The sequence below is a fragment of the Ursus maritimus genome, unplaced genomic scaffold (assembly GCF_017311325.1).
Source record: "Ursus maritimus isolate PB19 unplaced genomic scaffold, ASM1731132v1 scaffold_1, whole genome shotgun sequence".
Taxonomy (NCBI): domain Eukaryota; kingdom Metazoa; phylum Chordata; class Mammalia; order Carnivora; family Ursidae; genus Ursus; species Ursus maritimus.
Window position 1 is genome coordinate 91,818,854 of NW_024423343.1, and position 26,321 is coordinate 91,845,174.

Here is a 26,321-nt window from a genome sequence, read left to right on the forward strand (position 1 = left end):
CTGTTAGAAGGCATGAGGCAGCACAACAGGCTTATTCGCCGTCGCATTAAGGATGGGCTCTCACGGTGCTGAGGTCGAGGGCTCTTGTGACAAGACATAACTCACGGAGAGGGCACAGATAAGGGTTAGAGAAAATGGCTCGTACTACTATAATAAATCCCCGTGATTGTGTGCACCGCAGTAACATGATGCACCACGGTCAAACGTGGCTGATACTCGGCTCCCGTCTTCCAGAGCAACCTCCTGCTCTTATTTAAGGGACATCACATGTCACAGTGCAACCTTTTGCACGACCAAGTGGTTGACCCCACTTACAGCATCACAGAAGTTTTACGTTGGTATTCCGCTTTTTTATTATTGCTACTTCTACCTGTGTACTTTCCACATTGCAATAGTCCCCAGTTTACCTGTTTACCTCCTCTACCACATCTGTATAACGTTCGTGGGCAAAACTGCCTTGGCCATCCCTGTAGCAAAAATGCCTGCAGTAAGGCCTGGAATGTATTTAGTAGTGAATACACATTTGTCAGAAAAATGAGCAGAAGAATAAATACTAATAGATGAGAGCTTTCCAGCAATTAAGAGTCTCTGTGAGGATGAGGAGATGCTGAACGTTTTCGTGTGTATTTGAGTGTGCGGCTGTGCTTTCGTTCCTGAAGTCAGAGAAGTTACTGAATCACCTCACTATACACTCTGCGTCCTACACACGTACATGGGAGGGGAAGAGGGAGAGAGGAGTACGTGTGTATCCAATTTTTTTTCCCCATCTGGCTGGAATGGGAGTAACTTTTGGTATCAGGCACAAGGATGAAGCCTCCTTAACTATCTGAGGGCGAATGTTTCTGTGTCTGAAATGGAAGATGGAAGATGGGTTGCTCCATCAGTAGGTTAGTGCTTGGGCTGTCTCTCACAGGCCACACCTGTGTGATGTGTGGGTAATACAGTGGAGAGGCAGGCATGGGCTGTCAGAAGGACAGTGTTGCTCGCTGTGGAAATCTGGGCGATTTAGGTACGTAATTCATGAGCAAAGCAAGAAATCACTCTTACGGGCATGGTCCCAAGATCCCAGATGGCTAATGGATTTCATCCTCTTTCCTTCATTTTCTAATTATCTGCAGGCCTTCTACAAGCCAGGCCCTGTTATCAGCATTGAAAATATACCTGTAAACACAACAGGCAAAGCCCCTCTTGTCATCCTGCAGCTGCATGAGAGTCTGGCTCCATGGGGTGGCCACCTCAAGCCCTGGGTTTTTGAGAGCATGCTCAACCACATCCAAGCTCATGGGAAAAGTCACGGTTGGTGGGGGGTCAGACATGGGGATGGGATGGAACAGGACGGTATGTACTGTATATCCTCCAACCTTGCCCGGGCTTCCAGGTGAGTCCCACCGCCAAGCTGATGAGCTGACAAGGTAGGAAACAGGGCTGTCATGACCTGCCCAAGTGCTGGAGGGTGGATGGCTGGAGGCTGGGGTAGAGAAGGGGTACAGCCACAGCATGAATAGCGCAGCTTTCTGCCCTTGTTTTCCACAGCCAGAATTTGCTCTCAGCTTTCACTGTAGAAAGGGAGGTACCAGTTCTGCCTCACTCCCAATGCTCCTCCAGTCTAGTGTAGGATGGGACTGCCCCTTCTATAGAAGGAGCTTCCCATGCTAAGACTGGTGGTGGTGGTGGTGGCGGGGGGAAGGTTAGGAAGGAGAAGAAAGAAATCACATTAAAAGAGAGGAGGTCTTCCCCCCCGTCCCCCCTGGAATAAAAACATGCTACCCGGTGCATGCTTCAACTGCACTCCTGCAGTCTGCTGCACTGAAAGCCTGGTCGTTGGTCCTCTGATAAATAATTAATTCGTCCAAATGTATATGCTTATTAGTAGAGTCTTTCAGATGCAACAACTTCCAGGCTCTTTTAGCCCCAATTTTAATGTCACGCCGAATTCCTCCATCTTCGGAGGCTCCGTGCAGCTGGAGCTGGCTAATGACACGTGGGCCCTTGTGGCATGCCGGGGCGGAATTCTGCCAAGCGTGGGGTTTCCTGGGCCTGGGTGCAGGGCTCTGAAGACGGCTCATAAAGAAAAATTATGAGTGAGGAGCTGATTAAGCATCAGTCAGTTCCACCTGGCTGCCCACCTGAAGGAGCACCAGACTCGCTTCCCTCTCCGGTGAGTCTGAGGAGTGCGCGGATTCCCTTCAGTCTACCGACATTTGCGTCTCTGCATCTCCGGTTCTCCACTTTCAACGTGGATTGGAATAAATCGCTTTTAAATTGCTCAGAGACATGGAGGAAGGAGTTAGAGGCAGAAAGGGTTATAAATGCAAAGCCTGACTGGTCTGTAGTGTCATTATTTCAAAGCCCAAGATCCATTCATTTCAGGGCCTGCTGCTGTGTTCTGGGTATGAGGGGAGCCTCCACAATACACGGCCTCATTTTCATCGTATTTGCCAACTGTTTTAGCCATAATTCCACTCGGAGTGCTTTAATATATTCCAGTCAGATGAACAGGCAATACAAAATGGGATCAGTGACATCCTGTGAAGGCACCAGTTTCTCAAGGATAAATATGTGCCCCTCACACTCAAAATTCAGGCCGCAGTCCTTGGCTGTTAGGCAATCTCCCACACCACGGTTCGAACATCAACGGCCTCTTCTCTTTCCCTCCCTGGGACATCAGGGGCCTCAGCTTCGGCCTATTTCCTACTCTCTGACAGGGTAAGTGGATGGTAGGGGAAGTTAGGGTTCTTTTAAAATTTCCACGGCTGAGTAAGACATTCACGAGGCTGGGTTAATAGGAGTGCGCGAGACAGTAATGACACGCTGTTGAAAACCAGCGCTGCCAAATGTAATTTTAAAGGAGCTTGAGCTTTTCCTACCATCTGATGTGGGGAAGAGTAAAATGAGGCAAATGGCAAAAAATAGCATTGCCACTAAAGGGCCCGGACATTCTAACGATTCTAAAATGTCATCCTAAGACAGAAAAAGAATGGGAAGCTGAGAGTGCAAACTGGGGAACACATTCACTCCTGTGTTGCCACGAACACTCATTGGACTACAGATGACCTTGCAACGAAATGAGATCTTAATTAGTACAAATCAGATCTTTGGCTAAGGAGATAAAGAATTTATCCAACTATGTTATTCTTGGCATCACCAAATGACTTAGAGGCAGAAATGATCAAATGCATGCACATATGGAGAAACTGAGGCAGAAAGGAGGTACATATTCTGTTGGCTGGTGAGTGCCCATTAAGTGTTCTCTAGTTTGGGTGTTTATTCATGAGGATGGTGCCTTCAAGGGCCTAGCAGGGCTTTAATTTGCAAATCAATCAATCAGTCAATCGATCATGAGTTAGGGTTGCCTCCCAGGCAAAGTGAGTGACTATGGGCCAGCCAAACACTCTAGCCTACTTTCTTCTGATTACGGTGCAGTTAAAACAGCACCTTCCCCACCTACCTCTTTGGGCTGTTGTGAGAATCAAAGAGGGCAGCATGTGTGAATATACTTTCCGGAATCCAAGTGTCACACAATGATGAGAAATCGCTCTGAAGCCAGAGCCTCTCACCCCCTCAGCCTTCCCCCTACCTTACAAACGAAAACCCCGCCTGTCAGGGCCCAGAGGGGAGATAGCCACTGTGGATAACAAGCTGGCCTGTGCTCTAAGGAAGGGATCACACTGGTTTTCTTCACTCTTACATTCCCTGCAACACCTCTGGCTCTTCAAAGCCAAACTTTGGCCTATTTCGTTTGGTCCCTAAGTTCATTTGGTACTTTCACGGCAGAACTACGGGCACCGGGTCATCACGCCACTAAAATAGTTCTCCATCAGTGGCTCCCCCAGCTACCTACCCCATGGGGCCTGAAGTCCGTCTGTGCCTGTGACAATCAGCCCCTCAGCCCCTTACCAAAGTTTCCTCCCACTCTTTCCCAGCAACAGAGCAGCTGGACGGCTTTGTGGCTCCCTCCTGAATATGTCTTCTCTGCCTTCACCACGTAAGTCTCCCTTGTCTCTCCTGACGCCAGGCACGCCCTGCCCATCGTCCATCTCCAAATCTCTCACAGTGCCTTCCCTGCTCCTTGGGCCCAAAGGGACTCTCCCCCTGTTTGAACGTCTTCAGTATCCACTACAAATTTTTTGAATGAGGAGGCGTGAGGAAAAGCCAGTTGGGGGGCCGATTCCTTGAATGGAGCTATCAGGGAGGTGGGGGAGCCATGCACCCCAGGCGTGCTGTGAAAGCTGCTGCTTTACCACCGTGTCTGACCCTCAAGACAGCGCCTTACCTTTTCTGTTTGACACTGTATCCCCAGCCCCTTGCTTGACGCCTGGCACAGTATGGGTCCTTCATAAGTAAGTTTTAAACTGTAGCAACGTCTTTGCACAATTAACTTTTAAGCCACAGCTGATCTAGAAAACCACTGCCTGGAAATGACCCAACAAGCTACTACAGCACTGAAAAGACAGCACGAGAGATTCTGATCCCATCTGCAACACCAATAGAAACAAACTGTAAACAACATCACTGATGGATTTTTACAAAATCACTAAAAACCTACCTTGGTTTCTCGGAGAAGAAATTGCAGGTCTCGTCCACTGAGGATACCATGGTTTTTCACATAACTGGGAATATTCTTCGTGCTGGAGCCATAAACAGTTGCGTGTACTTCCATGTAAGTGTGAATAATGTCCAAATAGATTTTCTTATTCTAAAGAGGGGACACAAAGGGAAGGCATTTTTTTTTTTTCTTTTCATTCTTGTAACAACCTGCCTCATAGCTGGAGGCCACAGAGATAGAGTTCTTAATCTGGAGATTGCAAGAATTTGGCAATCCAACCCATAATATTTCTTTCAAAAGTAATCTGACTGGATTTTGAGGGCAAACATGGTTATACTGCCGCTGTACAATTCTGCAAGAAGGAACATATTATGTAGCGATATATTACTGAATACCAACGATAGCTCAAGGCCAACTGTTTTAAAGTATTATCCTCGCTTTGTAAATTACCAGGGACCCAACACTTTGCATTTGGCTCCTCTGCCTTATGGGGGAGGAAGTTTGGGGAAGGAAAGCCCAGAGAAGGCAGTCAGTTGGACTGGAATATTATCTGGAGATGCTAAGCTGTCCCCGAGGAATGCAAACATCCCCAGCTCTTGCCAGTATTTCTAATGATGATTAACGCATGTTGTCAGAACTGGATCCCACCTACTTGGGACAAGGGGGAGACGAGAGTTTCCCACAATATACATTGATTGACCAGGCAGCTGGCGAGATAATGAGCATATCCAGGTAGACAAAAATGGAAAAAAGATTAAATGTAAGCTTTGATGAACCCTGAACCATTCAAAAGTAGTTTTATTTTTATTAGAAGCAAAACAAAACATCTTTTTTGTACTGAATTTTGAGGCGCATTTTCTAAATCAAAACCACCTGTGATGAGGAAGCGACTCACTTTCCCTTCCTCTTCACGTTTCCGTGTGACTAAGGAACACAGGCTGGATTTTATAGGTTGCTTTTTCTTTTTTTTGAAATTTGAAAGATTCAAGTTCTGTAATGTTTTCCAGTTGTATAAAAGTGGGACAAGTTTTTCTCATTCTAAGCCCGTTTTCACACACTCCAGGAAAATGTATTAATAGCCAGTTCTATGACTAAAGATCCGCAAGGGATGTAGGGGTGTGGCACCAGCAGCCACAGAGCTCAGAGAAGGGGAAGGGGCTCTGCTGTGGGGAGGGCAGCAGCACCTGCCTGCCTCCTCGCAGGGTTCTGAGCTGGGTTTGGGGCCTGCCCTCCGCCATGTGTTGCCTTGGTGGAGAATATTACAGAGAACTCTCCAGTTTGGGGGATGCATGTTTCAAATCACATATCAAAAGTCTTCATGGCTGGAAAAACAGCCTTGTTTCCATTCTCCATCTTATGCACCAAGATGATTTTGTTCAGAAGCAACCAAGTCCATGCTTGCACTCTAATATCAGCATAAAGTGGACATGTGGCCTCAAAGTTTAACTTCATGCCATGTTTGGTATAGCTGGAAGATGCTAAATTCGTCAGTTGAGAGATGTATGCCCTTGAATTAATGCAGGGGTGACTAGAAAGAGTTTCTAAACCCTGGCTTCCCATTCATAGCATGAGTCAAATTTAGCATCGCCTCCATGATATATATTAATTTGAGGGGTCCTAGGACATAGGTCTTGTGCCAGATGTACCTGGTAACTCCTGTCCCCCCAAAACCCCTTCTCAGGGACTCCCTCCTCACCCACAGCCCCTGGTAGGTAGGGAGGGAAGTCTGTAACCCCGGTGCCCTGCCACTGCTGACCAGCTTGGGCTGTGTCTGACGTGAGGGCAATACCATCTCTAGGCTGTCCAGGAGCCTGGGACAGGGTGGCCAGGCTCTGGAGGGTGAGCTGAACCAATCAGACCCTCTCTCAGGAGCTCAGAATCCAGTACACAGAGAGATTCCTGTCAGATGACCGTGGGCTATAGAGCAGAAAGGTCACTTGGTGTTGGAGTCTGGACAATTATGAGCCAGATACAAGTTCTGAGGAAAGCAGCTGCCAGTTTCGGGGGTGGAGGTGGAAAGAGAGCCAGGTGAGAGCTGAAAGGAGGAAAGGGAAAGACCGAGACAGACAGCTGGTAATCAGAGGGCGCCAGACAGTGACTGAGACCAAGCATGACAGAGAGACAGGGCATGAGAGGGAGAGAAGAAGGAGGAAAGATGATGGTGGGAGCCACTGAGGAAAGCAAGCACAGGGACACGGAAGAGAGAAAACCTGGTCCCACTGCATCCACAGCTGTTCCCTATCCTCAATTTCCCGGATCTATCTGGATCCTTCCAACTATAATAATAGCAGCTGCCCAAACCTTCCCCCATTCTACCCCACACTTTCGCTTGAGCTACTCTGGATGGATTCCTATCATCCAGGAGGAGGCCTGTCAGGATATCTTGTTGGGCTTTGTTCAGGGACTGCGCAGGCATCTCTCCTTTGAGCAAAAAGAGATGCTTCCCTATGAAAAGCCAGCTGCTAACTAGTGAAGATGGACCAAAGGTCCTTGAACTCAGTCTGCAGTGAGGGACAAAGAACAGTGAATGGCCTGCCTGGTTCCTGTCCTGGGGGATACTCACTTCAGACAGACCTAAGATTAGAATTCCCAGACCCAATGCCTGGGGAGTGAACATTATACAGGATACAACACGTGTACTGCCATCAATTCCAGAAAAGGTGGGGCTCCTTGAAATACAGCGGGGGGGAGGGGCAAGCTCAGGCAAATAAAAAGAAGCATATGCAGGGGCTAATAATAAAGTCTATGAATTTATTAACATGAAGGCCTGGTCAAGTCTGAAAGTAGAAATTACCTTCAGAGAGGATTTATGTAATTTCATGAACGAGAAAATCAAACAGGTTATTAGAGGAAAACAAATGTTTCCAACGTAACTAACCTTTAAAGCCAACATGACAACTAGGTGATTCAGCCTAGGCCTCTTGTTGCCACTTGTGCGGGGTGTTGCAGAGATCTGGTGAGGGTGACTCAGAGGACGGGTCCCAGGGACAGGTACACTGGAGTCAGCCACATCGAGCTGCCTCCCTACCCAAAGGTAATGTGCCCTGGATGCTACGGAAATCCAAAGAGCCAACTCCACCTTAGGACCGCTGCCTGAATTTCAAGTCCAAATGTCCAGCTGTCTCCTGAACCTGTCTACCTTGCTGGGCTGTGGGCACTTCTGACCCAACAGGTCAAAAAGGGAATCCATCGCCTTGTGTTCCCAGACCAGCGTCACCCTATGTGCTCCTCATCTCAGTGACTGACATTAATCTGCACCAGATTAATTAGGTTCCTGCACCAGAATCACCCTTGTCATTCCACACATCAAAGTAGACAGAAGGCCCTCTTGATTCTGCCTCCATAATAGCAAATAGGCCTTGATCCTTGCCCACCTTGATGGTGCCAGGATTACTATAACCGGCACCTTAACACAACTCCCTGCAGCTCAAAAAGGTGAAGCACCTTGTCCAAGATTTCTACAGGTGGGGGCGCCTGGGTGGCACAGCGGTTAAGCGTCTGCCTTCGGCTCAGGGCGTGATCCTGGCGTTATGGGATCGAGCCCCACATCAGGCTCTTCTGCTATGAGCCTGCTTCTTCCTCTCCCACTGCCCCTGCTTGTGTTCCCTCTCTCGCTGGCTGTCTCTATCTCTGTCAAATAAATAAAATCTTTAAAAAAAAAAAAAAAAGATTTCTACAGGTGAGCAGCAGCTTTGGGACTGACCACAGAACAATCTGTATGGCTCAGCATCACTTTTGAACCATGCAAAGCAATGCTATGCAATGGACAGTGTTCCTACATATGGACATTTGTAGTTAAGTACAAAAATATGCACGGGGATGCCAGACTCCACTTTCCTGACACAGATTACTGAGGGGGCAGGGAGGGCCTGGGGAGGTGGACGAGCTTTAATGGTATTTATAATATGTAATTTCCCTGTTAAAAATCACAAAATATTAACATCTACATATTTGGGTGTGGGTATTTGATATATTAATTAAAATAGAAAAATTTAAAATATATGCAATCAAGAACAAACAGAAACCAGTCTGTAGGACTTCAAAGCACCACTGGCACCTCCCTGGAAGGCTCAGTTCCCACCACGAAGAGAGGTTCAAGGGATCCCCTTCTCTCTTTGATGTACATTACTATCTTTTGGGTTTAAGAAATACGATGTTTTCTTAAAGTAAGCATGGGCCTGCCTGCCTTTCCCAACCCATGGGAAGGACAAAAGTGGGGAGGGGAATGTGCAGGGATGAGGACATTTTCCAGCATCTCCCTCCCTCCCTTCATTTTAGATATTCAGGCCAGGGTGAAGGTGTTCCCAGGAACTGAGTGTCGGATCTTATTGATCCAAGAACTGGATTCAGATCACTCCCTAGAAAGCATTCCCTCTCTGACCTAAGAGACCAAGGTCAAAGAAAAATATCTACTCCCCAAACCCTATCACCTGCAAGTTAATGAGATCCAGTCAGAAGCATCTTGCACTGACTACCAAACCCAGGCAGGCCACCGCCCCTTTCTGGGGTCTGAGGGAAATGCCTCCGGTCCCAGCTGAGCAACTTGGAGCCCCAGAACGCTGTTCAACAGCCTCTAGTTCAATTTAAATTCCCATTAAAAACAACCAATCAAACTGATTAAAATTCAAATGTACCTAAACTCATCTGGAGGTGGGGGGAAGGGGAGATGCAAAGGCAAAGGACAGAACATCCTGGAGCAAAGGAGGAGTGTTTTCCCGTGTGTCTGTGAATGCTTACGATTGTAGCTGGAGGCAGGTGCATTTTCAGAACTGGTCATAAGCTATTCAGAGCTCGAATAGAGAGCTTTAGGACAACAATTCAATCTAAAGCAATACTAGTGCGATCCTACATGTAGCAAGGGGGAGAGGCGGAAAGCCCAAGTGGAGAACTGTGAGCTCTTTCCTTTCCCAGCCAGTGAATCAGGGGTAAAGGAATGTTCTTTGGCAAATGTCAGTATTCTGAGCTTTTGGTTGCACTGGATATTATATGCTCTTCTCGCCAGCGTTACCCTGCTCCCCGCTGCAGACACATACATCCTTTCTCCCGGAGCCTACTCCCCTCATCCACATGGCGCCTTGTGACCTCTCATCGTTCGAAAGAAATGATTCTACAGCTCTGCCCAGAGTTTGTTGGTCCGGGGAAAGCACGTGGTGAGTGCTGAGCCCTAGGCATCCTCCCTAGGAAGAGCTGACGGCTGTGGACGAGCCAGTCCCTCCCCAGAGTCCAAGCGGTGAGCTGCAAAGCTGTGCAGCCACATCGAGCACAGGGCCCATGACACGGAGGCCGAGCTCCAGACAGAAAAATGAAGTCCTTGCTTGGAGAAGGCCAAGCGCGAGACAGTACGTGTTCTGGCAGGGTCTTGAACCACAGGTCTGGTTATGTCTCAGGTGCATCCCGGCCCTTCCCTGGGTCCCCAGAGTCGGGAAGTCCCTGCTGTGGCCGGAGCCAGGAAAGCTGGGTTGTCACCATGTCAGTAGTAAGAGTCCTGACAAGTACACTGTGACCGGATTTTTATTTTGACCATCATTGATTATTTTTTTAAGACTTTATTTATTTAACTGAGAGAGAGCACTAGAGAGAAAGAGCGAGAGAGAGCAAGTACGAGGAGGGGGCAGAGGGAGAGGGAGAAGCTGCCGAGCAGGGAGCCCAATGCGGGGACTCGATCCCAGGACCCAGGGATCATGACCTGAGTCGAAGGCAGACGCTTAACTAACTGAGCCACCCAGCATCCCGACCATCACGGATTTTTAATCATTTTTAATGTAGTAGCCTCCACTTCCTTTCCTACAAATACAGAAATTGGTTTATTCCGCGGTTTTATGAATATATGGTGATGACTCATATACTTTGAGAAACACAAGTCCATAGAGGATGCCTTGCCCAAAACTACCCCGGAAACGCTTTACTAACTCCTACTGTGACGTGACTCCTTGAAAGCTCGGGGTTGCACTGGTCCATTCTGCTGAACCAAGATCTTGTGGGTCTATCTTTCTGTACCCCGGCCTCCTCCATTCACTGCATCTACCTGCCCTCCGTGAACTGCTGACGGTCTCGGAGCTGAGTGCCCTGTCTGAACGGTGACACATCCTCCCGAGCCTTCTCCAGTTCCCCTCGCTGCCCAGTGGGTGCTCACGCCACCCAGGCTGCCCTGCTCTGTCGGACCGGGAGGAAGCTACGCCGGGAGGTGGGGAGCATCCCGGGGCCCGCCACCCTGAAAAGCAGCCCAGTAGTTCCCGGAGAGGTGGACCCGAGCCCGTGAGAAGCAGGACACAGAAGGCGGCAGGCAGGGCAGATAAAACCGCCCTCTTTCTCTCCTCTGCAGACTACACCAAAGCTGAGCTCCTCCTCGCAAACCTTCTAGGAGCCGAGCAGCCCGTGGCCATGCTGCGGTGTCTGGGTGTCTGTGTGGCTCCCGGTGGAGGAGGAGACTGCACGATCGTCGGCGCCATCACATCACCTTGTACTTCTCTCGGCCTCACTTCCCTCTTCCTGCAGCCCTGCTGCCCTGGGCTTGCACCTTTTTCTCCAATAACGAGCAGTACTCAAATCTGCCTCGGGCCTTGCTTTCTGGAGGCCCTGGGCCGAGACCCTAGTTTTAGTCCCTCACCCCTTCAATCCACCATCCTCAGGGCTGGTGTCCAGAAGTGAAGAATTTGTCCCCCTATACAAAGTCTTCAAGGCTCTTCATGGCAGTGAGAGACCACCTCGTTCACTACGCACACAAGGCCCTTCATACAGCGGCCTTCTACAGGCTTTCCAGCTTCATCTCCTACTGTCTCCCCTCCTCCTCTGCGTCAGGTCTACCTACATCTCCCCCGCTGCTGCCTTGGCCTGAAACGCCCTTCTGCCCTTCCTCCTTTTCTCTCCTGGACTCGTCCCCCTTCAGCGTCCGCAAGCTGGAGATCCCTGGGCTCAGCCGGTGAAGAGAGCTGCCGCCTGCTCGGTGCCGTTAGTATTGCTAAATTAATTAAACAAGGAGGCCATTAGACGGGGGTGGCTCTAATGCCGTCGTGGCCTACATAAAGCGAAGCCAGCAAACACCTCAAGGTTATGAAATCAAAACACTGGAGAGACAACCAGTCACAAACAGCTCACTAGGCTGTAAACTGCAACTATGCAATAATTTCCTTTCTTTCCTTCCACATCTCCTCTAAGTCTTTGGCCTCCATCCCCTACTGTCAGGGGAGTGCTCCTCACTACTTCCGGTTTAGCGCTAACTCATTCGAACTGATTTTATTCAAATAAACTCTTAAGCTTTTTAACATGCCTCAGTTTATCTCTTAACAGTCACTTCCTGTTTGGTCTCTTTGGGCTGCACTGTCCTTGCCGGCCCGCCCTGTGGGGCTGGGGACTTCTGCAGGGCAGGACGCTGGCGGCTCCGGGCCTGGGGGGGCCTGGGGCAGAGCAGGAGCTCAGGAAAGAGTTATGGGCTGATGAGCAAACAGAGAGGGTGCAGGAAGCACAGCGCATTTATGGGCTCATGGAGAAGATGGATCTCAGGCTCCCTCACACTTGGCTCTTCTAGCCAGTCCTGCCATCTTCCCACCCTGCCTCAGGAGCCAGATCCTTCCCCAACAAAACCTTCTCCCAGCAAATGAGCTTAAGGTCCGTGACTTTACCTCAGGGTGTATTTTGATGAAAATAAAAACGAGAGTTGCAGACGTTACAAGATGTATTTCAGAGTTGAGTCATCTTCCTTATAACCTAGCTCTCTCAGCAGTTGTGAGGTAGAAGGACAGGAGGGAGAGAGACGGTTTAAAAAAACAAAAAACAAAAAAACTACCTCATCAGCCTGTTCCTGAAGTCTAAAATTCAACCAGAATGAAAAATTCTTTTATTCCAAGATTAGAAGTTCTAAAATGCAAATCTCTGAATTTCAGCACTGAAGCAGAAAGAATTTACATTACAGAATAATTAGACCTTAAGGTCCTTGGCTGATTTATTGCAAGTAACCACCCAAGGTTAAGGTGTGTGTGTAGCAGGGGTGGGGGGGGGGATCCTTGCTGTGTCTCACTCAGGCTTCCTAGGGCTCTGGAAGACCCTGGGAAGCTAAGATTCTCCAAGCCTGCCACCCCTGACCTTTCCTTCCTAAATCCTGACCTTTCAAGGAGAAAGGGGGATGTTCAACAATTACAGTGGGAATAATAAGGGGAACCTTGTGCTCTTGTCTCCAGCCTGGCCTGTGGGCCCCCTATGGGTCCCTGGCCAACCAAAAGAAGGGAATTTGCTCCCCTTTGCTGTCCCGAGCCCCACACTTATTCTTGATCAGACCTCAGCTGGTATAAACTACAACCCCTCTAGCACGATGGGTTGGTTGTATGTAAGCCACACTTAAGTATGATATGAGTGGTTCTAGAACCTACCTACTGCTGAGTTTTGGGCAGAGGACAAAAAGAATGGATGTGGAATGAGTGAAAGGAAAGAATATTCACCAGTACTTGACTTCTTTTCTATTGTCCAGTTAGGTGGCTGAGATTTCTCACAAGAAATTTAGATTTTTGAGGCTCAATGGCTAATGTGGAAAGAGTAAATCAGCCCTGTTATTGCTGGTGGATCTATAAATATTGGATAATATTACTTCCCAATTATATTAGACAGTTTCTATATGTCCTGAGCTTAAATTGGGAATAAAATGTATATAAAAGCTACTTAAATATATACCTTTATTTAAAAATAGATGGCACTCACACTACCCCTCAGACCATAAAATGGGACAACTAGAAATGAGTCTCAAGATGGCTAGAGCCTTCACCTCACTGCCCAACCTGAACCCACGCTCACCCCACCCCCAAATCTTTCTGTCCAAACCCTGGTTTTTTAGCTAGCATGCTTCCCCATTTTCCCAGCACTTTCAGGTTTCAGGGATTTCTCTGCCTTAGCACGGGAGCCTTCTGCAATTTAACAAATGCCTCTCAAAGGACCCTGGGGACCTGCCAGCCAGTTTGTGAAAGCAATGAACTCTCCTTTCTACTTTGAGAAGGGCAGGAGGTCTTCAAATTGTAAAGCTGGCTTCTCTCACAACCCCCACTCCCCCCAATGCAAATGCAGTCACTTACAGATGATGGTGCCCCTCACTCTGCTCTGATCGCTGTGGGCCAAGAGCAACAAAGCCCACCAGCTACGCTACTGTGCTCAGAAGACGGGCTGACGGGTGGAAAACAGGCCACTGCCACCCCCTCCAGGTGTCACAATGGAAGGAAAAGGAAACCAAGAGGCTGCCTTGGCCAAACTGAGGTTGCATTTTTTTGGAGAGCCTGCATGGGGTCGGTGAATTACGGACTGAATGGAGGTGGCCTGTGAGTCTCATCCACTCCTTACAGACTGGAGGACACGGGATCCTGCTGGGCTTAGGCCAGCACCTAACAATCGGATGTAGTCTAAAGGCAGAGGAGAAGGCGCCACTCGGCAGGACTGTCCTCTGTGTGTCCAGGGAACGATTCGGAATCACGTTCACACTGGTGGGCAGTGTAACAGGTATGATCACCGGGCTTCTCCTGCCAACTAAACTGAAGTCCCAAAGGCCATCCGCCAAGCAACAGATACCGAGTAACTCAAAGTGAGTAGCCAGCCCACCTCCCCACACCCTGAGAGGGGAGGAGGGAGGTCACCCCTGGGGAGCCGTTGGCTCGTTACGTAATCAGGTGAACAAGGCTCTAGAGGATTACTGGGAGAGCTTCACGTGCATTCCTGGGAACCCTCTGGGACACAGAGATTAGTGCCAGACCCAAGCTTTGAAACACCTCACGGTGGGAGCCTGGGGTTGGGAGGATGCCTTGAAGGAGACGTTGGGAATAGGCCAGAGCTCCCAGGGTTGTTTCTCAAAGGAAAAGATGATTGTTTCCCTTGGTGCAGGTGTGGACCACACAGAAAGGTGCCCCACTGAATCCTTCGGGGAAGGGCTCTGTCCAAGGGGCCACAGAGAGGGTGGGCTGCTGGAAACCAGCCCCGAGAGGGAGCCACACCTTCATTTCAGGCTTCTCAGGCAAAATAGCACTTAGAAGAGGAAGGAAAAGAGCTTAACTTGAGATGATGTTCAGAGTTTCCACTATTAAACTAGAGTGGGTATTTTAATTATTGCACTTGGACTGTTCTTGGAACTGAAAGTAACAGAGGTTTTTTTTTTTTTTTTTTTTTGTATTTGCAAGTTTTATAGGACCTGCCCAAAACTGTATCCAACGGGAAGACTAACTGTAGAGTTCAAGGGAGAAAAAAGTTGTTTCTTGAATTCAACAGAAGCTCCCTCTTTCAACATAATGTTTACATATACAAGGTGATTTTAGGTGGAGCACGGGTAAGTTTTTAATTTTAATAGTTGTAAGTCTATTTACATGCGGCTTAGAAAAGCTAAGTAACGTACCCATGGGATATCATGCTCATTCATCACTTACGATAAAACTAAAATAATTATTCTTAAAATAAGCCCATTAAAAATACCAAGCAATTACTAGTCCAGGTGGGGTATGCATATAAGAGAGGTCTGAATTTGGTGTGGATGACTAGTCTGGAACTTAAAGCTTCTAAGAAGTGCGTGGTGGAGAGCCTGCTTTTACAGGTGAGCCTCACTTCACTAAGAGGTGAGGAACGGCCACATTCTGTCATTCCACCAACCACACTGGTGGCAAGATCATGGCCAGGGGACTCCGGTCACTCCCTTTGTCAGTGCGCAGGACAGAGAAAGGCAAGAGGCCCCGGGGCAAGAGGCCTTTGAGCAGTAAAAGTGCAGAGAGATGGAAGAGATGGCTGGATGGGTCAGGGAGTCCAAAGAAAAAGGTGGTAAACCGCTCTCACTTAATGTTGTCTCACTTTGCAAAAGTCCAGGGATGGAAAGCTTCCTCAGAAACCACACTTTTGCCCTGTGGCAGCTGTCAAACTTCACACTGCTCAGCCAACACTGTGCATGAAGTTCACTCCCCAGGTCTGACCTGGAACGACCTTCTCCCTGGTGAACCTCTCACACTCTCTGGAAAGTCTTTTTCTTGGGGGATCACGTGCAAGGCTATTCAGAGTCAAGTGTTTGGGAGGCAGGAGACCAGGGTACAAGCTTTAGCCTACCCAGAACTAACTACATCAGCATGGACAACCTGCTTTATCTTTTGCAACTTCAAGTTCCTCAGTTGTAACATGAGCCCGAAAGTCCATGACTTTTATATTTACCACTAACCGGCGCCTGGGTGGCTCAGTTGGTTAAGTGTCTGCCTTCGGCTCAGGTCATGATCCCAGGCTCCTAGGATCAAGCCCCACATTGGGCTCTCTGGTCAGCGGGGAGCCTGTTTCTCCCCTCTCCCTCTGTCTTCCCCCCTCTCATGCTCGCTCTCTCTCTGCACCTGTCTCAAATGAATAAATAAAATCTTTAAAAAAAGAATAAATTTACGACTTAAAGCACCTTCCTCCCTGCTTTCTCAGGGGTTACAGAGCCAGTAATCTGCAAAGGAGATGAGGCGCAAGGGCTGCTGATGGCCACCCAGGGCCCCTCCTCTCCAGCTCACCCCCATCCTTGGGTGCTGAGTGCTAGTTAGTAAGCTCGTTAGAAAACTAGTCACTCTCCACCTCCACTTCCCCCAAAGAATCAGACTGAGGCTGGCCACCAACTGAAAATGCGTGGAGTGCCTGGAGCTTCTGACACCCAAAGGTGATCATTTGTTAACACCCCTGCCTTTAGGTCAAAGATTATTTTCAGGAGTAACTATGAAATGAAATGAATAATGACAAAAGTGCAGCGGACAACTTCCTTTCTGAGCTTCGTATACGTCAGTAAAGAATTAAAGAAGATGACCACGTGAAAACAAAAAAGAGTAATCCTTTTTAATAACTTTAACATATTCTTCTATAAAAAGGGAAAAAAATCTCCATTTTGGTCTCTCTCAGTAATGCGCCACATCACATCTTCTGTTTTCACGTGCCAGCTTCTGTAGGTCTGCCAGAGACTCCATCAAAATCAACTTGTCCTACGTTCACGGTAATGGACGGTGTAGCCGTATTTGTCCACCTATCTTTACTTACAGTTTATCGAGGAACGCTTTTTATTAATTTCAAACTGTTTCTTTCATGTGAAGCAAGATACACAAATAAGAACATACAAAGTGACAGGCAGAACACATATCCAACCTGGTTATCGCTGCGTGCTGGGATGAAAAGTAATTGCTTTCCTGCCATTTCTAAATTTTCCACAAGTAATTACCTTACAAATGGGGAAAAAAAAAAATAACACCTATGTCCAAAATCACAGTTGGCAGCCCCAAAGGGGCACATTTCCCATGTAGTAACTAACGTTGAGGTCTGGGAAGTGAGATAATTGGAGAAGGCCATGTTTGGGGGGGGGGGCGGCAACCGGGAAGAGAAAACGGATTCTGAGCCCACCTCCACAGGACAATGCACACCTTTCGCTTGCATTCTAGAGAGAGGGTACCCCCCAGGCCTCACCCTCCCGCTAGCCTCTCCCAGCTCCGCATAAGAAGGAAAGCTTGAGTTTGCTGCACCCCACACAAAAGACAGCGGCTTACACTGCACTGACGATCACGTGTTTCTCCCTGGACTCTGCAAAAGCGGGGTGGGGGGGAATACTGGTTCTATTAATTTGATTCTGAATTACAAAAAAAAAAAAAAAAAAAAAAAAAAAAAAAAAATACCAAACCAGGATACCATGTTGTGAAGAAACACGGCAACACACAGCCTGGGACTGGAAAAGGTTTCATTTAATGCTTAATTTGCTCTAAGAAAACTAACGATTTGATGCTACGATAGTATTTGGAGGTGTTCTTCTCTTTGGAGCCCTAATGAATAATAATAAAATAAAAGCACCTCTTTGGGACACCAGGACAACTAAACAGATTCATACAGGTCACAGACGTGCCTCTGGTGCCGTCCCAGACCCCGCCTGCAGAGTCTGCACAGAGTCTGCACAGGACGGGTGACAACTCCAAGGAACAGATAATTTCGTGTGTCGGGAAGTGCTCGTTGTTGGAATGGTTATGTGCAGGGCAAACCTCACTGCTTCACAAGGACTGAGGACTTTTTGGAGATCCTTATGCTTGGTGGCTCTTCCCCGCAGGGGGCGCTCAGGGTAAACACTGTCTAAACACTGTCTGCCAAAATGGATGGCAGAGTTGGGTCACCTGTCAGCAGTCCCACTTCATTATTTAGAGTGAGAGAGGAGAGAACGGGTCTCTGCCTGTGACAGCCTCTCCACTGGCAGGCCAGCCCCCCTCCCCCGCCCCCGGCTACCCCCGCGTTAACCTGAAGGAATGTGGCTCTTTTGGGCATCCATCCACATTTGTGTAAATTTTAGTAGGCAGCGTGGGGCTGAGAATGAAGCAATCTGGGGTTTTATTCTAGCTCTGTGACTAACTTCTTACAGAAGTTTCAGGGTTTTTTATCTGTAAAATAAGGGACTATTACACCTGCTCTATTATCTCATAGGCGCATGCACAGAAACAAATGAGATTTTTTAAAATTGTTGTGTGAAGGGGTCACAATTCCCACCACATTGTCTCATTCATACATACACACACACACACACACCCTCACTCACAAACCACACTCCCCCCTGTGCCTCTCAAGGAGCTCCACCCAGCACCACGTCATGTCAGAGACAGGGCACAGACCTCTATGTGGTAGAGGGCAGACCCTTCGCTCCCCAAGGGGTCCACTGTCCTTGACGCCGGGCCTGACCGAGAGGATCCCCACCTCTGAGCGGGCCGGCACAGCCTTGCTTCTGCTCCTTGTCCCTGTCAGGCTCTAGTGCCTCAGGCCTGTGCGTGGTAAATTTCCCCTCCAAGGCATTCAGCCGAGTGCCATACCCATTAATACCCACGACGCCATCATGATGGATGTGTCACTTTGTAATAATGTGCATAATCTCTCTCCTCAGAATTGCAAGTGTCAACACATCTTTGTTGTAAAGGCTGGGACCTGACATGTGATAAACCAGGCCATTTAAAACACAAGTCTCTCTTGGGCCCCTTCCTTCCCCTGCTCCAATCAAACTAAGAACACCGCTCTAAATTCCAGGCATCATCTCTCTGGACGTCTTAAGGAAGACACAGTGTACAGACTGAGATTCTGATTTTGGCACAGTGGTGAGGGTTCCCTTCAAAGGACAGCTAACTACTGTTCTTTATGTGAAAGACTGATTTTTAAGAGGGACGTGAAAAGTACCCTCCCCTTCCCTCTCCCTGAAATAAATCACACCTCTTGAAATTTCTTCCCCTCATTCCTTTTTCTAAAACATAAAGATAGCAAAATAAAAGTGATCAGCCTAGTTCATACACATTTGAATCTAAAATGTGGCAAATAAATATTTTTAGAAGGAAAAGCAGCTAAAGCATCTAATTTAGAGTCAGGGGCTTGAAAACAGAAACAACTAAAATACACTGGGGAATAAAGAGGTCTCATAATCAACTATCATTCTGGAAAACATCTTTCCTACTTTCCATACACTCTTTGCTCCCACTCTATCAATGCCATTCTCCACCCTCTCACATTTCCCAGGCTCTGAGTTCTGAAGGTCTGTCCCCAAACCAAATGTTCACTGCCACTTTTCCTAGGGGAGTACAGGAAAAGGGGCTATAGTCAGATCTGGGGATCAGTCTGGACTCTATGTGCTCCTGTCTTCACCACCTGCACCCAGATTTTTTTTTTTTTTTTAAAGATTTTATTTATCAGAGAGAGAGAGAGAGCACAAGAGGGGAAAGGGGCAGAGGGAGAAGCAGGCTCCCTGCCGAGCAAGGAGCCCCATGCAGGGCTCGATCCCAGGACCCTGCTATCATGACCTGAGCCAAAGGCAGATGCTTAACCGACTGAGCCACCCAGATGCCCCTGCACCCAGATTCTTCAGGTGATAACCACTCCCCCTTCCAGAGAGCACAAAGGGCACATAAGATGACGTGGACAAGTGGTTCTGGAACTACAAAGAGCTGTGCCATAGTCAGGATCTTCTCAGGACTCCTAAACCTTGTGTTCTGTACGAGTCAAGCCTTTCTTCTCTATCCCATAATCACAGCTCACGAACTGTTGCTTCCAGTCTTTAAGAGACTCCCTCCTGCTTAGAAATGCCGCCTGCCATTGACCATCCTAGGCAGTCCCTAGTTCCTTTTGAAGTACTCAGAGGGGTACTTCTTTTTGACACTTTCCTTAAGCAGATCACTAATAGCACCACCTGCCCCCACCCCACCTGCCAATGGACCCCTAATTCCCTCCTCTGCAGGGTCTCCCACCCTGCTATAAACACTGCTTGAACTGGGTGTGTCTCCTACTCTTCTTTATTTCTAAGCCCCCGCCTCCCCGGAGGGGGGAACCTAGTCAATATACCTCCAATCATTAGTCTAGAAGCTGCTCAGTAAACATCTGCTAAATGAAACAGTCAGGAGTCCAAGAGCAAAGACCTCTAGGGTCTGAAACAAGACAGGGAGTAGCCACAGTCTGAGAGCAGGCAGAATGGTACTGAAGTGATATTTACTCAGTAAAACAAACCTGGCAGGCGTGGGGGTAGGAAGTGGCCCACTGCAGTGCAGATCTGGGCCCAAAGAATTGCACGTTTAAAAGGAACTCTGCAGGGACTCTTTTAGCAAAAATCAGTGACCATGGTCTTAGATTTCAGGGGTGGGGGGAGATTTAATTCTCAGAGACTAGAACGCACATCCTGGGACTTAAATTTGTCCTCGGTGGCAGCCCAGCCAACTCCACACAGATCCTAGTGGAAACAGAGTCAGAGTGAACTCCTTGGAGAAGCCCTCCCTCTGAGAGGATTATGTGGGCCTGCCACGGGATTCAAAACAAAATTCCGTTTCAGAAAACAACAGAACGGATGTGCTGAAAATAATTAATTTCTTTCTGTTTCTTCTGATGATAAAAATGAGTTGAAGCTGAATTTTGCTTTTGGTGTCTGGTTTGTTCGGAGGGCACTAGGGCTTTGCCGGAACCTCATACACTCCCTCATCTAACAAAGGGGACTGCACGACGTGGGGTGCACAGGAAGATTCACTGCGATGTAAGGAAAAATTATGAAAATGTTTACTTACGGTTTTCAATGTTTTTATAACATACGTAACATTATTACGGTACTGCATATGTTTTAAATAAATTAATACCCATGGATTGGGAGGTCCTATTCAGTTGTAAAACTGAGGACTAAGGGGCAGTCCAATCCCAGCAGAAGCTTGCAAATACCCACTTGTCCTCAGCGAAATGGAGCAAGCAAGTCAAATTCTGCTGACATCTATCGTTCCTAGAAGGAAGTGTTGAGAAAAACTGATGAAACCACACCAAGGCCTACCCTGCCTTGGTCACTTGCTGTTCTCAGAGAGAAAGAGTAATTCTAAAAGGGGAGTGACACTTATTTTTAAAATTCCAGCAGGAGGTGGGAAGGGGACAGTGAACGTCTTCATTAAAAAGGTTCTCAAGAGGAGGCATCTGGTCTCCTGTGTCCTTGGCAGAATTTCTGAGCTCAGGCCTCCGTATTTTCTCTCCAACAGTCCCCTAACACCCACTTAGGCAAAAACACAAGCACTCCAAATTTATTACAGGAGCAGCTTGCCATATTCCACATTAGTTTGGATTTCAAATTTATTCAGGTCACCTTCACACACCATTAACTCAGTTACCCACCAAGCCAATAGATACCATATGTGCGTGACTGCTGGCCTCGGGGTCTCCAGGACAAAAAATTAATCGGGGGGGGGGGGGTACCATCTAGCTGGTGGGTCTGCTGGTTCAGCTGGTAAAGCATATGGAGCTGTAGCACAGAGGCCAAGGCTTCATTCTACTTAAAAAAAAAAAAAAAAAAATTTAAGCAAGAAAGTCTTCCTTTGAAAAAGGAGCCGCTCTGGAAAAGGCAGAGGGTGCTAGCGCGGTGCGGATGTTAGCGGGGTCTCTTCCCTTAGGTGACTTTTTAGATGTTCCCAAACTTAGCATTTATGAAATTTAAATAGGCTAAATTTAAAAGTCAATAAAACATCAGTAAGAATAACTTCAGCAGACTCAGAAACATCAAATATATTGAAATTAAGTGAGTTCATAAAGACACATAATGAGAGGATCACCATTTGCAAGCACTAATGAACTAACGGATGTCGGCTAAGAGGCCCTGATGACTGAGAACATCCAGGGAAGTAAGATAAACAGACTTCGGTGTCTCCTGATGGCAGGACCGGCCGCACCTATGAAGTGGCTTTGCACAAAAATGAAACCTCCATATGATCAAGCTGTAATATCTTAGCTACCAATTAAAAAAAGGTGGGGAGAGGCGGAGAGTAAACCCCACCACAGGTGTGTAGGGAGTTAAATTCAGACTGTGGGAAACTCTCCAAATACATGGGTTTCTTTAACAAACAGACTCCCGTGAAGAGAGTTCAGGAACAGACCCAATCACAGTGTGTGGCGCTTGTCTGCGTCCTGACTGAAGACAATGAAAAGGAATTATGGGCCCATCTCCAAAATCGGAACATAGGCTGTGCATCCAAGATAAAGACCTTCCTACTCGTGATTTTTAGGTGTGACAATGGTATTGTGGTTCTATTTCTTTAAGAGTCCTTCTAATTTCGAGGTATACGCTGAAATCCTGGGGGATGAAATGATGCCTCGGATTTGCCTCAAAATAATCTGAGGGCGGGGGATACAGATACGCCACGAGGAGCTGGAGTTGGTACCTGTCAAGAAGCTGGGTGATGGGTACATGGAAGCTCATTATACTAGAAGCTTTCCATGATAAATGGATACATTTTCCATTTAAAGAAGAGTCGCTACAATCTATTCTGAGAAAAAGCTCTCTTCAAACTCTCAAAAGTGAGGAGAACTTTTTTTGTTGTCCTTGACTCTTGGGGGGAAGAGGTCGCAGCTTCGGAGCTTTAGATGGCTCTAACCTTACGTCAGTTCTTTGCCTCCCCCCTTTGTTCATTTTTTTGTGCAGCCTTCTAAAATCCAATTTTGTTGTCTCCTAATTTCTCACCAATAGGATTGCCATGATTGCGGAATTCTGCGTAGAAAGCATCCCGATTCTCTGACAAACGCCTAACTATCCGTCTTTTGATGGGGCCTTCCACTCACAGTCTTCCATTCATAGACCTATTTTTCTTCTGGCTCTGGAGCTCTTAGGTACATAATTGAAGACCCCACCCTCCACAGCTACAGGGGGGCTGCTTCCCCCCATTCTCCCTGTTCCTTTCTATTTTCCTTCCACAGAGAACTCTTTTGTGTTGTTCAGGACTAGTCACGAGGATGGGTGTGATTCCTCCCCCTCCCTTGTGCACATGGTGGCAGGAGTCAAGAGCTTGCCATGTAATTTACTCAGAGCTAAACAGGACTCCTGGCTCAACAGGAGTTGAGCCTGCCATACCAGTAGGTGTGATGCCCCTGTGTGCTTGGCTCGCATGCAATTCTGTTTCATAACTTTCTACACAGCATTTCACTTGACCACCTTTCTACACAGCATTTCACATGACCACCTTAAGAGAGAGTGACTGACTGCTGTTTCCACCCTACAGATGGACCAACTGAGGCCCACAGAGATCAAGAAACTTGTGTGGGGTCATCTAATAAATAAGATGGCAGAATCAGGACTGGAACATAGCTCTTTGCCACTGCTGTACGAAAGCAAGTTTCTGTGCCAGCTTGATAAAGAGACTGCATCATATGTATCTTATATCTGGCTAAGTGGTCTCTGCCATAATCCTACTCTGATACAGTTTTGCTGCTTTTTAATTTTCATTTTCATCCCAACTTTTGCTTATGCTGAGGTGTCCCATGCAGGCATATTTCCTAGGCATATAGCTTCCCCCTACCCAGCACATAAACACTTTGTGGTAGAGGCAGCTGGTGGCTACCCTCTTCTTCCTTCAACAAAACCCTACTTTTGGCCGGAGCAACAATAATCCCAGCTAACCGTATTTTCCATTCTTTTTAGCAAGTAAGGTAAAGAGTGGGAGAGTTCCCAAAAGAACTCTTTAAAGTGGGCTGCCTCAGCAGGGGAAGTACACCCTTCCTATCCTTCCCGTCTTTCTCCTGCATCTTAAGTGGACTGAGGACATAATGGCTGGAGCTCCAGCAGCAATCTTGGACCAAGAGGTAACTTTGAAGATAGGTGTCATTATTAAGTGGCAGAGTAGAAAGACAAAAACAGCCTGGGTCCCTGATGATAGGCCACTAAAGCAGCCCCAAATTGCCTTTTGTAAATGAGAGGAAAACAAAACTTTTGTTTAACAAGTTCTTCTTTAGTATGTGTATGTAATCTAATATTCACATTTGAATTCAATTCCTAATTTACAGATAAACTTCACCCATCGCAACATTCTAACTTTGGGAAACTTTAACACTAACATTTTATCTATGTAGTCACTCATTTGAATGGCATTTCTTCTAACACCTCTGAGGTTATTCCTCCCTTCTGCATTTTCCATCAATGGCTTGTTCAAACATTTCTTATTTTGCCTCTGACAGCTGCTCATACCCTGACACTGAACCGATTCTCTGTAGTCCAGTCACAAGCTAATTTTGCACATTTAAAAATAACCCGTTACTTTACTTTGCAACAAATTTTTGCTTTGACATCCTTTTAAGGATTTCTGTCAGCATCCCAAAATGTTCCCAGAGCTTACTGTGATGTGATTCTGGCTGATAACAAGGCACTACTCACACCTTATCTCACCTTCCAAGAGGCTTTGGTGTTGCTTAGCATAGCTGCAGCTTAGCTGTTCCATATTTTCTCCACCTATTAGGAGCAATATGACCTCATTTTATATGCCCTGAGAAAAAAATGCTAGATTTATCTTCCTTTTAACAAGCATTTATCAAAGTCTAATTTTCTGTATTTCTTCTTCCTCCTGAGAATACTCAATATTCTTCATCATCACTGGTTTTATTATCTTTCTCTAGTGTCATATTGTTAATGATTTTTCATTTTCTGTTGTCGTGCCCTATACCTATGTTGATATATAAGTACCCAACCGTATATGTGTCTTTAAAAAATTATACATGGGGGCGCCTGGGTGGCACAGCGGTTAAGCGTCTGCCTTCGGCTCAGGGCGTGATCCCGGCGTTATGGGATCGAGCCCCACATCGGGCTCCTCTGCTATGAGCCTGCTTCTTCCTCTCCCACTCCCCCTGCTTGTGTTCCCTCTCTCGCTGGCTGTCTCTATCTCTGTCAAATAAATAAATAAAATCTTAAAAAAATAAATAAATAAATAAATAAAAAATAAAAAAAAATAAAAAATTATACATGTATGCTTATTACCTAATCTTTGAGGCTTACCTTGCTCTCTCAAATTCTGGTGACATTAAAAACACTATTGCCCCCCACTCCCACCGTCTTTGTTGGACGTGTATTTGCACATAAGGGAGCCCATCTGAACACACTACTCAATTAGCAGCTGAGGGTTTCCCAAATTGGGAGCCAGAAGTGAGGGGCCTGAAGTGGCACCAGAAGGATTAAGTGATTAATGGCATTCCAGACACCCTTTTATGACCCATTTTCTTTGGATTTACTATACATTGTGGTGTAGTCATGCTATCTTGACATAAATGCTGACCTGAATTTTTAATGCTTATTTGAAATCTGCTTGGTTTTTTGGCCAGTTATTGGGATTCAGATTCTCTTGCCCATCCTGCTGCTTCATGAATAATATTATTTGAAGAAGTAAAGACGTGAGAGAGAATAAAGGAGAAGGTACAGTCAGTTCTGCGAAAATGCAAGTTTCTTCAACATCAATAAGCTCATACATGAAGGGAAGGGACAGGGAATGACGTCAGTGAGGCACAGAAGTCACTTCGGTTCCCATGCTATTTTTCCCCAGCACATTAATATTCTGTAGACTTAGTAAGAGCAGCTTAATGCAAAATACATTCACTTAGCTGAGTGCATTAGGCCACACAGGGACACAACACGCCTGTTCTCCCTCCTGGCTCAGTGTGGCCACGGGCTCTGTCGTGAAGAGCTCCCATGGGGTTCTTGCCCCTCACTGTGCATTGTTTCCATGAAGTCACAGTGCCCTCAAATCATCCCAACGTCCCCCACTACCGAAGCAAGCTCATTGGATTTGGATGTGTTTAAGGGTCAAGTTATCTATTTACTATAGTATTTACTTTTTAGGCTTTAAATGTGTCTTTTAAAACTCTGTTACCATTTTTACTAGGATTGTTGTTTTATAATGGCTGTAAGTCAAAGTTGTTTAGATTTGCAGTGGTCTGGCTCAACTCTGCTTTTCTCCTAAGTTCTATTTTCAGTCTGTGATCTCATAATTTGGGATTTCTCAGGAAGGCAAATATCAAAATATACCAGAAGTACATGTACATCGAACTTCAGAAATGTAATGGTGACACCAAAAGTCAATTTTGGGAATTTAAAATAAATGGATCTTTGTCAAAATCAAAGAGTTATGAAACCATTTGCCTTTTTAAAAGCGGAGATACGATTTTACAAATATTTTACGGTTTCCAGAACTCAGAGCTTGGTTTTTAGACACCAAAGGATTTGCCAGAGTTAAACAGGTGAACAAAGAACCCCCAAAAAACTGACCCAGTTACATTCAACACATTTACCTTAAAGGCAGGCCACCAGTAAGCCCACAAGGATAACGGGAATGTAGGGCTAGGAGCCCTGGCTGCCTAGAAGGACCACTGAAAGAGCAAGAGTCTCAGGCAGAGCTGCCATTTGGGTCAGGGGTCCACAACATTTTTCTTCAAGGCCAGATAATAAACATCTTAGGCTTTGTGAACTAATAAACAGCTTCAGTAAAGTTGCAGAATATAAAATCAATATACAAAAATCTACAGCATTTCTATATAATAA

At 46.8% G+C, this 26,321-nt stretch overlaps 1 protein-coding gene across 2 annotated transcripts in view; it reads right to left on the minus strand.

Annotated features, from left to right (window-relative positions):
- Positions 1 to 26,321, minus strand: part of MGAT5 (alpha-1,6-mannosylglycoprotein 6-beta-N-acetylglucosaminyltransferase) — a 325,022-nt gene that overhangs the window by 42,777 nt on the left and 255,924 nt on the right. For both annotated transcript variants that reach the window (XM_040645552.1, XM_040645556.1), the window contains one exon: positions 4,547 to 4,696. In XM_040645552.1, coding sequence (XP_040501486.1) covers positions 4,547 to 4,696 — 150 coding nt within the window. The remainder of the gene's footprint in view (positions 1 to 4,546; positions 4,697 to 26,321) is intronic.